Source organism: Trachurus trachurus, assembly GCF_905171665.1.
Source record: "Trachurus trachurus genome assembly, chromosome: 14".
Classification (NCBI taxonomy): domain Eukaryota; kingdom Metazoa; phylum Chordata; class Actinopteri; order Carangiformes; family Carangidae; genus Trachurus; species Trachurus trachurus.
In genome coordinates this window covers 4,679,252-4,694,629 of record NC_139903.1, presented here as the reverse complement: position 1 = coordinate 4,694,629, position 15,378 = coordinate 4,679,252, and the positions used below count along the sequence as shown (strand labels likewise).

Genomic DNA, 15,378 nt, shown 5'->3' with positions numbered 1-15,378 from the left:
TTAAATTAAATTTAGATTTGTATTGTTGTCAGACTTTTACTTTCATATGTTTCTTATTGCTTTACACAGAACATTTTACTTGAAATGAAACAATTACATTTATTTATTTAGACGAGACAATGCATATTAATGGACACTGAGTACTGACTGTACATGAGTACTCAGTGTAAATACACCGGACTTGTTGCTAGATTTCATCCGTAGTCCCCAAACATGAAACAGTTAAAGGGATAGTTCAACATTTTGGCAAATTGGCCCATTGCCATAATTCCTATAGTCCTAGCAGTAGGTTCGTTACCTTTAATTGACGGTGCAAGCTGTTTTTAGAACGGCGGAGCAGAGCCGTGAGCTGCTCAGAGCTACGCTACGGAGGCTCATGGGATTTCTTGGTTTCCCTCATCAAACTCATCAAATACACAATCCAACAACTCCAAAACGCTCGGTGGACAAGTTGTGACCTGCACATTCACCACACTATGAGATAATAACACAATGTTACCAGACAGAGTTGTTTTAGAGGGAAATACAGAGACTGTTGATGAAAAACTGTCCTTGAAGGCAACGTGCATCAGTGGTTTTGCATGAATTTACCTCTAAAACAACTCTGTCTGGTAACGTTCTGTTATTTATCTCATAGCGTGGTGAATGTGCAGGTCACGGCTCTGCTCCGCCGTTCTAAAAACAGCTTGCACCGTCAATTAAAGGTAACGAACCTACTGCTATGACTATAGGGATTATGGCAATGGGCCAATTTGACAAAATGTTGAACTATCCCTTAAACGTCCATAAAAACAGAGGACCGATAGATAACAAGTATTAAATAAGTAGATTTACACGACTGCGGAAGGATTGGACATGATTAAATATTAAATAATAAAATAATCTTGTCTCACCATCCTCCAGTGTGGTGGCGGCCACCTCTGTGGACGACGGCCCCGTCCCGGCGCTGTTGCTGGCCTGGACCACGACTCCGTACTGGGTGAACTTCTTCAGGTTGTCCAGCACCAGGCTCTCTGCGTTGTCCCCGGTGGTTTCCACGCTGATCACGCTGAACTGGTAGTTTCCGCCCGAGCTGTACTCTCTGTAGCCCACTTGGTAGCCTCGGATGGCCCCGTTCTGGAGGTGCTTCTTGGGCGCCTGACAGAGGAATGACAAAGATGACTTGAGACAGAGAGGAGGATCATCAGTGAACTCTATCTGACTGCACTCGCTGCAGGAATTGGCTACGCTGCCTAAATAAGATAAAGAAATGCAATAGATGACACCGATCTTTCTTCAAAGTCATTCGAAAAGACCTTCAAATGCATTTCTGCAATGAATTAAAATCTTGTACAACTATTACCCAATTTAAAAGGATGTTTAAAATCAATGCATTGAATAAATATTTAACACTAGGATAAAGTTAGTTAAAGCAGATATCAGCTTCACGGCCGTTTCGGCTAATGCTGCGTTCAAGGCAGGCTTTTGAAACCGTAAGTTACAGCTTCAAGTCACAACTACGACTTGGTAGCGTTCCAGGTAACCCGTAGCTCGTGTTTTTACCATCCTGTTGTCTGTGAAAGTTCCCTATAACGGCCACTCGTAACTTCCGACCCGTGAACTCGTACCAGATCGAACTGGTATGACTTCACAGGAAGGAAAAACACAAAGTACGAGTTTCTTTGAACGCACCATGAGTTAGCAGCCCCCGCCCTTGTCAGGCATCAATTGGTCCTCGTGCTACGTCACCACATTCACGCGCATCCCTTGGCTGCACACACAGCCCTTCATGCCGTTCTCTCTCCTCATTGGATAACACTTGTATCCCACAAGGAAAATTTTCTCCTCGGGTTACAGCAGAGCAGAGTGACGGAGAGACTCGTGTTTAGGCTGAAATACTTCATGTAAGTGATTGCTGACGGAAAATAGGACTATTTAGGACTTATATTAACAAAAACATTCCACTGATATCTGCTTTAATTATTATTACTAAATGATGGTTCTGCTTGTTTTGTTTTGATACTATTCACTTTACTTACTCTACTCTTCGAGTGTAATCTTCCTACAAATTTTGTTTTGTTCTGTTATTGTAATTTTTCTTCCTGTAAATAGAGTAGGCATTAATAAGCTTTGCTTCTGCCTTCGCCCTTTCACCCGTATTGATCATGATATTTTGACTTGTTTGTGTATATGTTTATGTTCTGTGGAATGGACGAATAAATCAATCAAATCTAACTACAGTTAGTAAGATGTATCTTGGGGAGCTCTGTCCAGAAAACACCCAAAAAGTATAAAGGAAGTACTCAGAGCTGATCGGTCATCACATACCGGATGTAGTATCGCATGAATAAACACATTCCAGACGTATTGAACTACAGTATGTGATTATCATTACAATCTCTCCAAACACTGTTTTCTTTGTCAGTGCCACTGTCACATCTCCTTTAGTGTGAGAAAAAGACTGATTCAGGCAACCTTCGTATCAATACTTGACCACAGTGACATCTTATACATGCATGCAAATCTCTCCTCTCTGAAAATGCTGGATTCAGTCAGTGTATCATGCAGCATTAAGATTTGTTACGGATTTAGGTTTTTGTACTCATCGCTGTAGTCTTTCTAAGAGTGTTGGCTGGCCTTCTCTGCACAATCATACTGTAGAGGGGAACACTGGTATTGTTTTCTTAATAAGGCCATCCTGTATGACTTGCCTCCTTATTTATGTTCTCTCTTGGCTCCTAAAGTCAACACCAAAAGCTGTAGTCTCGGGCTTGATAGATTGATAATGTAGGCTGCTATTCCTCGTATGCGGACTGTCTTTGGGGAAAGTGCCTTCAAAGCATTCGCACCCTCGTCCTCGTCCTCGTTCTGAATCTCAATGGGATTATTTCTGGTTAATAAAGGTTAAATAAAAATAAAAATAGTGCAGCCAACACAGTCCTCCTCTCTAGCTGCACAGATGAGAGCAAATGTCTCCGATATTCAGCATTCACCTTTTTTTTCTGTCTTAAAACAGTAAAATGTGAGTCTCATCTGACAAGTAAATTCAGACGTATTCTGGTGCCGTGTCCATCCATCAGTTATATTGCTTATTTATGCAGTATTGACACCCTGATCAGGTAACTGAATAACTCTCAAAGGAAAAATAATAACAACTTGTAGAAACTATGTTCCTGCCCGGGTGCCTCATCTAACCTCAGAACAGCCAACTAAGCATGAATACTGGTTGCTTTCAAAATCCTGCTTTAAATTCATAAAGTAAAACAAAGTCACACATGGGAGCTGACCAGTAACTCCTGGAACAGCAGAAGGTCAAATGTTAAGTTCAGAGTAATTGATGTCGAGAAGAGAACGGGACTGATTCAGAAAAGCCTATTTTTAGCCACCACACAAACCCAAACCTCAGAGCTGTCGTCGTTGGTGTCAGGTTGCACTTGTCTGGACATAAGTAGCTACACGCTTTTCTTTCTTTCTCTCTCACATCCGATTCTAAAGCGGCCGTGTTGGATCGACTTACCCTCCAGGAGACTCGGATGCTCTGCGAGGAGAGGGCTTCCAGCTGCACGTCCTGAGGCGGTCCATCAGGAGCTGAGATCACAGCACCAACACATTCAATCAAACTGTACACAAACATCCAACAGCTGGCTCAAAGGTTACAGCTAGGGATGTCACCATTATACATTTTCTTGGTACGATTATTGTCAGAGAAATAATCACGGTACTACGATTATCAAGATTATTATGCATTAATTAATTTCACAACACTATGAATGTGTAAAATCAAATATAGTCAAAATATAAGGACATTATTCATTGTTCACACAAAATATTTCAAGTATCTATTAATATATGACCAATTCTTAATCCCCAGGGGAAATGTTTTAAAGTTTAGTTTTTTTTAGTTTAGTTTATTAGTTTAATAAGGGACAGTGTGCAATTACATTAATCATTTGCAGGAAAAAATGAAAAGATGGTTGCACCAGATTTAGCTCACAGCTAATTTCCATCTGTAGTCCCTACACATGACATAAAAATGATAAAATACACAGAATTACACAGACCACAAGCTACTACACGAAGGTGAGGCATAGAAAGACACAATTAGACAATAGACAACACATTAGACAATACCATAAATAAATACCTGAAATATTCAGGTCACGAATTGTCATCTATACCAAATGTTTGCGTTTCTTTTAATTGTTTTTTGTTTTGTTTTACTTTTTTTTAAATAAAAAATGACACGCTAACATTTAAATTCCCACCAATTCAATGTTACGTTAGTTAAATGGACCAGTATCTGTGCATTTACCTTTATTTTTGCGCACATCTACCGATAAGGTTCCTACATCATCTTTTTTGGGAAAGTTACGGTATTTAGGAAACTTTACGATTAATTAATTGTGGCGTTTAATACCACCATTAATTGTGAAAACAAGTAATCGTCGTGACATCCCTAGTTACAGTCAGTGAGTCTGGTCATTTTAGCGAACATGATGGTTGTATTTATAGGTGTGTGCTCCATGGGGGGTGTGGTGGGGGGGGGGGTTCAGCCTCAGTCTATTGACCGTAGTGTGACACTTACTACTGAGGCCGCTAATTGAAAAGTTCTGCTTTTAGTGCAGGGTCAGCGTGTGTTCAATAATGCAACAGAGCCAGTGGAGCTGATGTCACCAGGCTGTTAATGAATTGACTCAGTCGGCCCCTTTACCTCTTTTTACCTCTCGCTTCTTTCAATCACCGCGTGCGCTCACACCCCACACACACGCTCTTTGTTTTTGTTACTTTGATTCGTTGGATCGTAACAAATTTAATGTTCTCTAATTACCACATCCGTTGATTTGTGCACTTCAAAGTCAGAAAGTGAGTATCTGTAGATGCAGAACCAGACTGTAGATATGTTAGAAAATATAAATCATCCTCAACAGTTCCTCCTCACCTGCTTCGTCGGTGGTGATGGTGAGCTCGTTGCTGGCCTCGCTCTTGCCGATAAGGTTCTTGGCAAACATGCGGATGTTGTAGGTGGAGGAGGGGTGCAGGTCGATGATGGTGGCCTGGTTGAGCTGAGGTGAGACATCTTTGGTCTTCTGAGCGGTGTCCCAGGAGGCTGCGGAGGGGAGAGGCCAAGGTTTATTGGGGTTGCTCAAGTCAGGGGAGAGGTCAAAGCCAGCTAAGTGCATTAGGACACGCTATATTAAATGTTTTAGTGCCGGGACAAACCCAGTCCAGAGATCAGTTTATAAACCAAAACACTTGATTATCAAGAAAATAAAAAAAACAAAAAGTGAACAGATTTGAGTTGTCCTTTGCGTCCATCAGAGATCAAGCAGTTTTCAAGTTTGGGCAGAGCTGTGGTCAGTCACAAAAACACACAGAACCTGACAATAAGCTTTAAAGGAGGCATATTATGCCCCCTTTCCACAAATTAAAATAGTTCCCAGGTGTCCTAAAGACATGTCTGTAACATGCTTTGGTCAAAATACCACCAAGATCAAACATCACAGCTCTTTTCATCCTCTATAAACAGCCCTGTTCAGAACGACTGGTTTCAGTGCCTGTCCCTTTAAATGCAAATGAACCACTACTTGCCCCGCCCCTTCTACCGGTCCCAGGTAGGGGCGGTATTATGCAAATTCGAAACCTAGTTACATCAATGGAAGACAACTGAGGGAACAGCATGTAAAACCACATGGATTTCATCCTAGGGAGCCTGAACATTACAGATTTTTTTGGTCAATTCTCACATTTTGGGGCTGAAAGGCAAGACAAACAGCCACATATTTGTTAAAGAGCCTTTAAAAAGTGATATTTCCATAATATGTCCCCTTAACTTGTGATGTGTGTGAGATAGACGGAAGCTATGGTCCACGTAATAATAACAATGGAGAATTTTTTTTCTTGTACCTGATTTGTTCTTGCTCTCAATATCGAAGCCTGTGATCGGACTGTTGCCATCAAAACCCATAGTCCAACGCAAGGCGATGGTCCTGTCCTTCACTTCTCTGATCTCCACCTCTGGAGGGTCCGGGGGTTCTGCAAGTTGACAAGCACGTTGAAATCTCACTTTAACCACTTTGATTTTATTTTTTAATTATTTGAATAAAGGGCAGGAAAGTTCAGTTTTTCTTTTCTTGTAACATTTCATGCTTAAGCTCTATGAATACCTTGCACTGTGAGCTGTATGATTCCTCTGTCTTCACCAAAGGAGTTGATGGCGTGGCAGGAGAAGAAGCCCGAGTCCTCCCTCACAGTGGGCATGATCTGACAGATGGATAGATAATCCATAGATTAGTGATAATGATGTAAAAAAAAATGTTGCTAATGTACAGTGGATGGCAGCCTTTTGTCACAATGTTATCACCTTACTGTAATTAATGAACACAGTTAAGCTAAAGAGGGATTTTTCCACTCAGATCTTTTTTATTAGAAGGATAATAGAGGTAAAAGCATCTTGTGTAAGAGCATTTTCTATCCTTTTATCATCTCACATGAACTCGCAGGAAACTCTTTGTGTGTCCTGTGGCTTCATATTCTATATAATAAATACCAAGAATCCAATCTATGCGCCTCTATAGCCTCAAATTTTACACTTGTGAGTTGAACATTCTCGTACCTGCAGAGTGGAGATGACTTCGTCGCCCACCTCCTTGACAGAAACCACGTAGCGGCTGGTCTCGGGGTTGATGATGCGTTCCTCCTTCTCCCATCGCACCATGATGGGCTTCTCGCCGTGCGCCGTGCAGCTCATCTTCTTCTCTTCACCCTGCGTGGCCAACGTGGTGTTGGGGTAGGACGTGATCATGGCTGGGACTGGTATAGAAATAAGGTGAAGAGAAAGAGAGGAGGTGATCGTGTTAGATTTACATCACAGGTCGAAACTCACAGAAGTTGACAAATATGGTATTCAATTAAATGAAACAATATTAAAAACAGAATTATATGAACAAATTGCCAATATATAAATGAACAAACCAGTGACCACTACATTACAAATGAATTTTTTAAACCTTTATTTATCTCCTTTATTTCCTGTCTTAGATTATTGGACAAACTGATTAATCCAGTTTGTCCACTAATGTAAGACATGAAATAAAGGAGCTTGTTTAAGTTCAGGAAGTAGTGGAGCTGTGCATACTGTAAAGCCCATTAAGGAACATTTAGGGCTCTAGTATGTTGTTCTGTTGTTTAATAAGCTGTGGTATGCTCCCTGCTTATTTGTCAATTGTAAAAAACAAAGGGTGTTATGAACATTGTCAATAAACTGTGACTGGAGGGTTGTGCTTTAATGTTGTGCTGAAATAAGGAAAAAAAAGAAAAAGCAGCCTTGGTGTGTATTTTGTGTCATAGTGTCCTAAGTGGTACAGTGATGCTCTAACAACACTCTGTAGACACCACACTAAACACACACTAACTATATACATGGCTCATTACACCCACAGCAGAGTGTATAACAATCCTCTGTTCACAGATGCTCATGCACACTCACACCCACGCACACACACACACGCTTGTGCATGCACGCTAATGTGTGTGCAGCCTCTCTTCTGCACACACACACACACAAAGGCACACATAGCGTGACTCCGGTGATGTGATGGGAAGTGTCAGGCAAGAGGTTGCAAACATTTAAGCCTCATCTCTTATTCACTCTGCAGCCATTTGGGGCTCGGCTGTGGAAAAGAGCGCTGATTTATTTTGCATGACAAGTATGAATTTTTTGTGAGACACATTTGGATAAGTGAGGGGGGAAAAAAAAATAACTGCTCAGGCTTTATGTAAACGTTATCGTTTTAGAGCACAGCTACTTTCATTTTGCCATGTAAGTGGCTCAGGGGTGGCACAGGGCGATGTTGTTGACACACTGAGCGGAGTGGGATACCGCGCTAGGTGACAAAACGTGAGGACGGTGAGAAAATGGAGACAGCTCCACCCGTGAGGTGTGCACCGGCTGTCTGTACTGTAAACATTAAAGGCACTTCAACATCTTGGATCTGAGCGGGCGGGACACATTAAAGCTACAGAACAGAAATAGCTTCTTTAAATTTCTTTAAAATAATCCCAATGTGTTTTAAATGTTACAGCTCAACAGATACTGGTTATTGATAACATAATACAATGGTCTGATGGTGCATTAGTGGGACTAATATTTCAGAAGTGCTGCATAATCACATAAACATTATTGGTAATATTGTTGCTGATGGCTGGTATTTGCTCAAAGAAAATAAATGTGTTGGTTTATATTTGGAAAGAAAAGAGTCCGAGACTGATCAGCTGGTACGATAGAAACGAACAGAAATCAACCAATCAGCTTAGGTTTGGTGAGTTTGTCTGTGTGTGAGTTAGAGGTGTGTGTGTGTGTGTGTGTGTGTGTGTGTGTGTGTGTGTGTGTGTGGGGGGGAGGGGGGTGGGGGGGAGTCCTTTTGATCTAGCAGCCAATCAGAGCAGAGGCTCTCCCTGGGCTCAGCTGCTATGCACCCGATATTTATATTTGAGCACCACAATACACTGAAGGATACAAAAGGCAGACACTATACGTACTTTAAAGTTCAAGCTCTGACTAGAGAAACACAGATGAATACAGAACATGAAAACAGGCCGATACAGAACAGATTTTTTCGTGTTTTCATGATGCATGTAAAATATAAACTAGAGCTACACAATGACAAACAATTTTTAGAAATCATCTGGAATAGTTTTTGATGGAGAACATTTTCCTTGTACATCCAGCTCAAGGAAATATTAATTCTGCAAATGCTGCACAGAAAATAATTGATTTTATTATTTGAATTTTCATTTTAATAAGAGCAGCTCTTTGTTAATATGCTGCTTCAATAAAGTTAATCTATTTTTAAAAACAAACATCAACGCCTATGAAGGCAGACACACAAAAGCGAGAGAACGCCGAGCACTGGGAGTGTCTATGCAGCATGAGGCAGCCTCAGGGATGAAGCACATGCAATTTGTATGTGTGTGCGTGTCTAAGGGTGTTTGTACATTCATCAGCTTGTGCCTGTGTGTATGCATGGATATACAAGTGTATGTGTGTGTGTGTGTGTGTGTGTGTGCAGCCCAGCTGAGCCTGCCCTGAGGCGCACTTTGTGGCCCTGTAATTGTTGTGTTGATGTATTTCTTTAATATTGAGTGGAATTATGGGAACGAGACAAAAGGAAAAAAAGAGAATAAAAAAAGGGTAAGAAATAAAAAATAAAGGTGAGATGGAGGAAAATTGGAAACTTCAACACAACAACTGAGACCACACGCACGATTTAATCCTGAATCTTGTCCCCTTGTTGAGTCGCTTCGTCACTTAGAATCACAGCTTTGTTTGTTTTGTCCAGTTGGATCTCACTGTTTTGTGAATATCTTTACTAATGTGCAGAAATAGACGCCTCAACAGAACTCACTGTCCTTTAAACACTTAAAAAAAAGACATATCCATCCATGCACTGCTTCTCTTTAGACAGCAGTAAAATATGATGTGATGAGGAAGAGGGGAGGATGGTGACAGGGAACGTGTTTCACTCCCAGAGTCAGACATGTCTGTTTTTTTTCATCCTCAGATTATTCCTAGAGATCTGGAGGAGCTGTTGTATCTGCAGCTTACATTAGACTGAAGAGAAAAGAAAAATGTCAACACTGCATCTTTTTTTGTAGAAGCAGTCAGAGAATAATAGTAGTGAGAGTGAATAAGAGTAGCTGCATGTGTTTTGTTTTTTCCTGCACAACAGCGCAGTGTGTTTTCTACATGGAGGTGAGGAGAGCCGTGTTCCTCCACAGCAACCCAGAGGGCAGTGATGATACGTTTCAGCCTGCAGGGGATTGTGGGGGATAGGCTGGCTGCTGATAGGCTACTCCCGTGAGACAAAAGCCCCCCTCCTCCCGCCCCACGCCCCCTATCCCACCCTCCTTCTCCCAGGCTCCCTTTCACCTGGCCAGGTTACCATGCCAACCAGCATCGGACAGTCTCTCCTCTCCTCTCCTCTCCCCACCTCGCCTCGCCTCGCCTCCCCCCCTGCCTTTCCTCCTTCCTCTCTCTCTCTCTCTCTTCAGTCTCTACTCTTAGAAAAAGGAAAAAAAAAAAATGTAACATGGACGTGCCATTGATTTTCACAGGAGTATGATGATGATTACACAATCACGCACCGGTATGTCGCAATGCAGGGTCAAAATAAACAAAAAAAAAGCAACAACAACAAAATAAAACTAAAATATGTCTCATGAGTTAGTTAGTGGTAAGGAGAATGATAATAACACACCATTACAGCAGAGTGGCTTCTTCAGCCAGGGAGAGGATTTCACCAGAGATTCAACATCTCACAGGTTCAGTGAAATGTGACAGGTGGTGAAAAGGCCTCGCGTTTATTTCAGCGTCATTTGAGCCAGATTAATTGTCATTTAAGAAAAAAAAAGGGTCGAAACAAGAAATAAATAATGTTGTTGTTACTGTTTTAGGCGCATAGTTTTTTAATTTCTTTAGCCACTATTTTGTTGATTTAAAGGGATAGTAGCATTTTTTTTAAAGTGGGGTTGTATGATCTACAAATATTCCCTAAGTACTTTAATTGCAGTAGAAGACTCTCTGCACTCCTCCCGTTAGCAACGCCAGCCCATAGCCCTGCCCAGAGATTTACAACATACAGTGTTGTGAATGGACCCAAAGAAACGGCCTATTTTAGCGGCCTAAAAAAGGTTTTACATGAAAAAAATACATAGTTCCATTGTTCGCTATAATATAATTTTTTTCAGCCCTTCATGGGCTGGCGTTGCAAACGGGAGGAGTGTAGAGAGTCTGCTACTGCAATTAAAGTACTTGGGGACTATTTGTAGATCACTTTAAAAAAATGCTACTATCCCTTTAATGATCAGCCACAGAAACTGGATCTGTGTTTTTGGCCAATAAATTATTTTCAAATGTTAAAAATCTATTATTTAAATTTCCTAGAGTGCTTTTTAAAGTAGCTCCATCAGAGCATCTCAGTGTTGAGAGAAGTGAAACGCTCGTCCACAGTTCACCCCCTCCTCCCTCACTGTCAGTCACTGGCTGCAGGCCGGTGTGAGGGGGGCGGGCGGGCGAGGGGCCAGACAACAGAAGACGAGCCGAGATGCCGAGTACAGCTCCCTGCCCCGGAGGCGCACTGTAAATGGGCGCTGGGGAAGAAGAAACGGTCCTGATGGGGGGGAGGAAGGAGGGGGAGGAGGGGGAGGGAGGGAAGAGCACGGCGTGGCCATCGCACAAAGATGACTGGTTCGCTGGCTGCCTGCAATGTACTGAAATAATTCCCTTAGCTGCACAATTGGCTTGGACATGGAGCATGATACCAAATGAATGCCGCCCTGCAGAATGACTGGGTGGTGCAGAGGTGGGAGGGGGGGAGGGGGGGAGGGAAGGAGATGGATTGCAAGATGAGTAAATAAGATAAAAGAAATAGAGATCAGATGAAGAGCGGGGACTTCCTTATGGTCGTCAGTCGCTCAGTCAGATTCAGATACCACAAGACCATTTACCACTTCTCTTCAGTGAAGCATCATTCATGTGCTCTGGCCTCATCACGGTGTCTGCTGACATTATGATGTCTAATAGGCTTGATTGGTCTTAATTGGACCTGATAAACATTGAGTGGCTGTTGACTGACTCTGATAGCATCCACTGTGGACTGGTAATGAATTGAGTGAATTGCATCTGTTTTGGAGGTACAGTACAGTAAGGATGCTTGACTGGAAATTTGAAATATTTATATAATATAATATAATAATATAAGTTTAAAGGGACATTGTGTAACTTCTCCTGTTATCTATTCACGAAAATCGATTATTTGGTTCAAAAGTATGTTTTTCATTACTCAGTAACAAAGTGAAGTGTTCCTTTCAGCTCTGAATGAGCCGTTCATATCAGTCATATCTCCATGGAGCGGGTAAGCTCGGTGCTGCTGCCATGTGGTGTCGCCATGTTTTTATACGTTCAGTGGCAGCGTGACGGTAGGAAACCACGGAAACTCAGCGGAGACACCGGAGCTGTCGGCTCAGGTGGAGGTGGCGTCTGTGAAAAGTCACCGCGGTAACGCAGTGAGGAGGAACGGAGCGTTACACTGATGCTGCATTCACCTGCAGTCGGGCAGACGGCCGTCGCTAACAAACCAGATGTCATTTTAGTCGCAGAAGTCCAGAGAAAGCCGGTAAAATGTGGGTTTTGCCTCGTGCTGACGGACCACGTTTACATAGAGGCTTGTTTATGCCGTTATGTGCAGCGGCTGTCATCCGTTTGCTGTCTGCCCAATTTCACGTGAATGCAGTATGAAAAATACGATTGATTTGCTTGCGATATACAACCGCAACGATAGATGGGAGTAATTCCTACACAATGTACCTTTAAGCTGCCACCTGCAGCCGGTGTCAAGACGACGTACTGTATAACTAGTGCTTGTACTCCTATAAAGAAACATAAATAAAACACAAGTGCACTGATGCACACGTGCAGCCTCCAACAACTTAATCCTGGTGCAGTGAGAGCAGATCCTCACAGTGCAGAGGCGGCGTTCATGCGGGATGATACATGGTGTATTATGACGAGACATTAGCCTATGCACAGACACTCATAACAATGAAAGTGCCAAGCTAGGACATCACAATAGCTGCAATTCATTTCCCAGGGAGTCCACCACAATAGCCTGGCAGACTGGCTTCTATCTAAACCACTGCATTAGCGGGCCGGCCCATTAGTCTTTTGTAATGGCTGCACTGCGCTGCACTACATCTGCGCCTTTACTGTACATTATGTCTTTGCATTACATGTGCAGCGCTTTGTGTGTGCGTGCTTTGTTTGATTTGTTTGTGTGTATGACCTGGCAGCATCATCCCCACACATGATCCTATACTGCACTGTACATCTCAAGGGTTTGTGTGTGTGGATCTATTGATTCTTGTTTACTGATACGTCAAGCTTCACCTGGACGGCCAATAATACACGGCGGAGATCGTGCTATCCATCAGGTGAGTGCTTCAGCCAATGCGTCAGCTCGTGTGCCCCCTAATTGGCTCCTAAGCCTCTTAAGTAGCCGCCGCTGCTCAAGTGGTGTATGTACTGTAGGCTGGCCTGGATAAACAACATGAAAACAGCACAGAGTGTACAGAACAGAACATCGCAGTGACCGACATCAGCGGCGGCGAGTATTACGGCCTCGGACGCTGCAGTGGAACGCGCAGGCTCAACACTGCAGTCGTTAAGCACAGGGAGAGGCTTTAAGGGTTAATGCGCTCTTGCACGCACACACACACACACGCACACATGCGCACACACATAGAGGGAGGAGATCAGATGAGGTATGGGTCCCCTGGCGCCCAGGGAAATTGGGGTTACTACAGAGAAGGGACACAAATCAGGACAGCACAACTATCACAACAACAGCCTGACACTTCAGGAGCAGAGCACGGCCCTGAGGGACCGCTGAGGTACACACACGCACACACACTGTACACGCATATACACACACAAAAAAAGATGATTAATAATCAGATCTTGCAGTGTGTCACCTCACCGATGATCTGCTTAATATAGAAATCTGTGACACCGGTGAAACCAGGTCCTGAGTTGTGCGCGATAGTAACTGTGTCTCCAAATTACAACATAGAGACGGTCACTGAGTGGAAAACATCTTTAGGATGAGAGTGGAGAGGTTTTCAGGCTGTGAGAACTTGAAATCTTTATATAAATAAACATCGGCTTTATGTCCATGTTCTTAAAGTAAAGGGAGACTGACAAAAAAATAATTAAAAACAACATGAGGTATAAAATCTTGATTATCTTACAAGTTTTAAAGTATAAAATGTCAAAGTCCAAGCGATAACATGGTTCATATCTGTATAGAATATAATATAGCTGTAAATTGTTGCACTAATTGATGAAAACAGTTGGCACAACTACAGCACTGTAATAGTTTCAGCTCCAATTAGCGCCATTATAATCTAAAAAATATATAGGAAAAAACAAAAAAAAAGGGTAAGGTAGTTTAGTTCAGAGGTTTCCAGTAACAAATAACTATTTCATCCTAAGAGATTTGATTTATGTCTTGGTTTTGTAAAGTTTTAGGATAATGAATGATCTTCTCCACTTGTTTTCTGGTATATCACATTGTGACTTACATTATCTTTTACAAAAATCAACAATCAAATACTTTCTGAGTTTCCAGCTGCCTGTAATGTCGTCTATATACTGCACTGCTCCGATCCTGCTGTCAGTCATATGTTCATTTTGCCAGAAATTTGGTATCCCACAGATAATATATGATATTTATACTTCATATGATGGCGCCGGTTCAGAATTGTGTGACATAAAAAAAAAAGGATGAGGGATTCATTCAAGAGCTAAGCAGCTTTATGAAGTAGGAAAATAATGTCCTTGTTAAAGACACGTAGTTGCAGCAACTATTAAATCACATTAAACTTATCAGTGGCAGCATCCTGAAGGGAATACCAGGGGTTCACAAAAATACTCCAGAGGGATATTTCCAAAGATGTTTATAATTGTGACTCATACTTGAATCAAATAAGAGACTGTGCTGAGAGTTGGTGTCTGTGTGTGTGTGTGTGTGTGTGTGTGTGTGTGTGTGTGTGTGTTTGTCTATGAGGGAGCATGACAGGCTGGATGCAGACAGGAGGGTCATGCAGCCTATCAGGCTGTAGCTGGCAGACAGTGAGACACTCAGCAGGGAGCTCTCTGCTCCGGCTTGATAAGAGCCACAACGGCAAAAAGCCTCATCTACTGTAGCAGCGGCTGATCAGAATGAACACCCAGCCATATTGAGAGATCACACACATACATACACACACACACGCACACTGAAATCCGCAATTCACGTGCACAACTCAAACTCAGAAAGTGTATTTTAGTGGAATTTAGACATACATTATTTGTGGCGCTGTTGTTTGTGCTACAGAGGAAGGATGTGGACGTCCTCTCTGCTTTTAGCATCTCTCTCTTTTTTTGAGAAGCTGTGCTGAATTAAATCATGTATTAGACCCTCATGGTTTATTAAGTGTTCTCTCAACCTGAAGAGGGCAGTGTTCCTGTTGGAGAAAAAAGCTAAATATGACTACATCATCATCACTGACATGTCTGAAAACTGCTTTCATTTAAAAATCCTCACAAAAGAAGCAGCTTGATGTCTCATTCTTATATCCTGTAAAAGTCATTTGTTGGTTATGATCTCTAATCATTTACAATAGCTGTGCTGCATACGTATAGATAATGTGAGCGTGATGGATGTTGGCGCCAGCTCTTTAATGTTGTGATTTGGCAGTAGAATATATACAGGTTTACACTGGATGAGCCTGAGGTGAAGGATATAAATAAAGAAAAGAAAAAAAGAAAAGGATTTTACAACATGAAAAATGTCTGTTTTGTCC

At 42.1% G+C, this 15,378-nt stretch overlaps 1 protein-coding gene across 2 annotated transcripts in view; it reads right to left on the bottom strand.

Annotated features, from left to right (window-relative positions):
* The window catches only part of dscama (Down syndrome cell adhesion molecule a), a gene marked incomplete at both ends in the record, with an annotated part of 107,507 nt that overhangs the window by 16,860 nt on the left and 75,269 nt on the right, over positions 1-15,378 (bottom strand). For both annotated transcript variants that reach the window (XM_083986395.1, XM_083986396.1), the window contains 6 exons: positions 894-1,137; positions 3,497-3,567; positions 4,919-5,086; positions 5,884-6,012; positions 6,144-6,240; positions 6,593-6,789. In XM_083986395.1, coding sequence (XP_083842521.1) covers positions 894-1,137; positions 3,497-3,567; positions 4,919-5,086; positions 5,884-6,012; positions 6,144-6,240; positions 6,593-6,789 — 906 coding nt within the window. The remainder of the gene's footprint in view (positions 1-893; positions 1,138-3,496; positions 3,568-4,918; positions 5,087-5,883; positions 6,013-6,143; positions 6,241-6,592; positions 6,790-15,378) is intronic.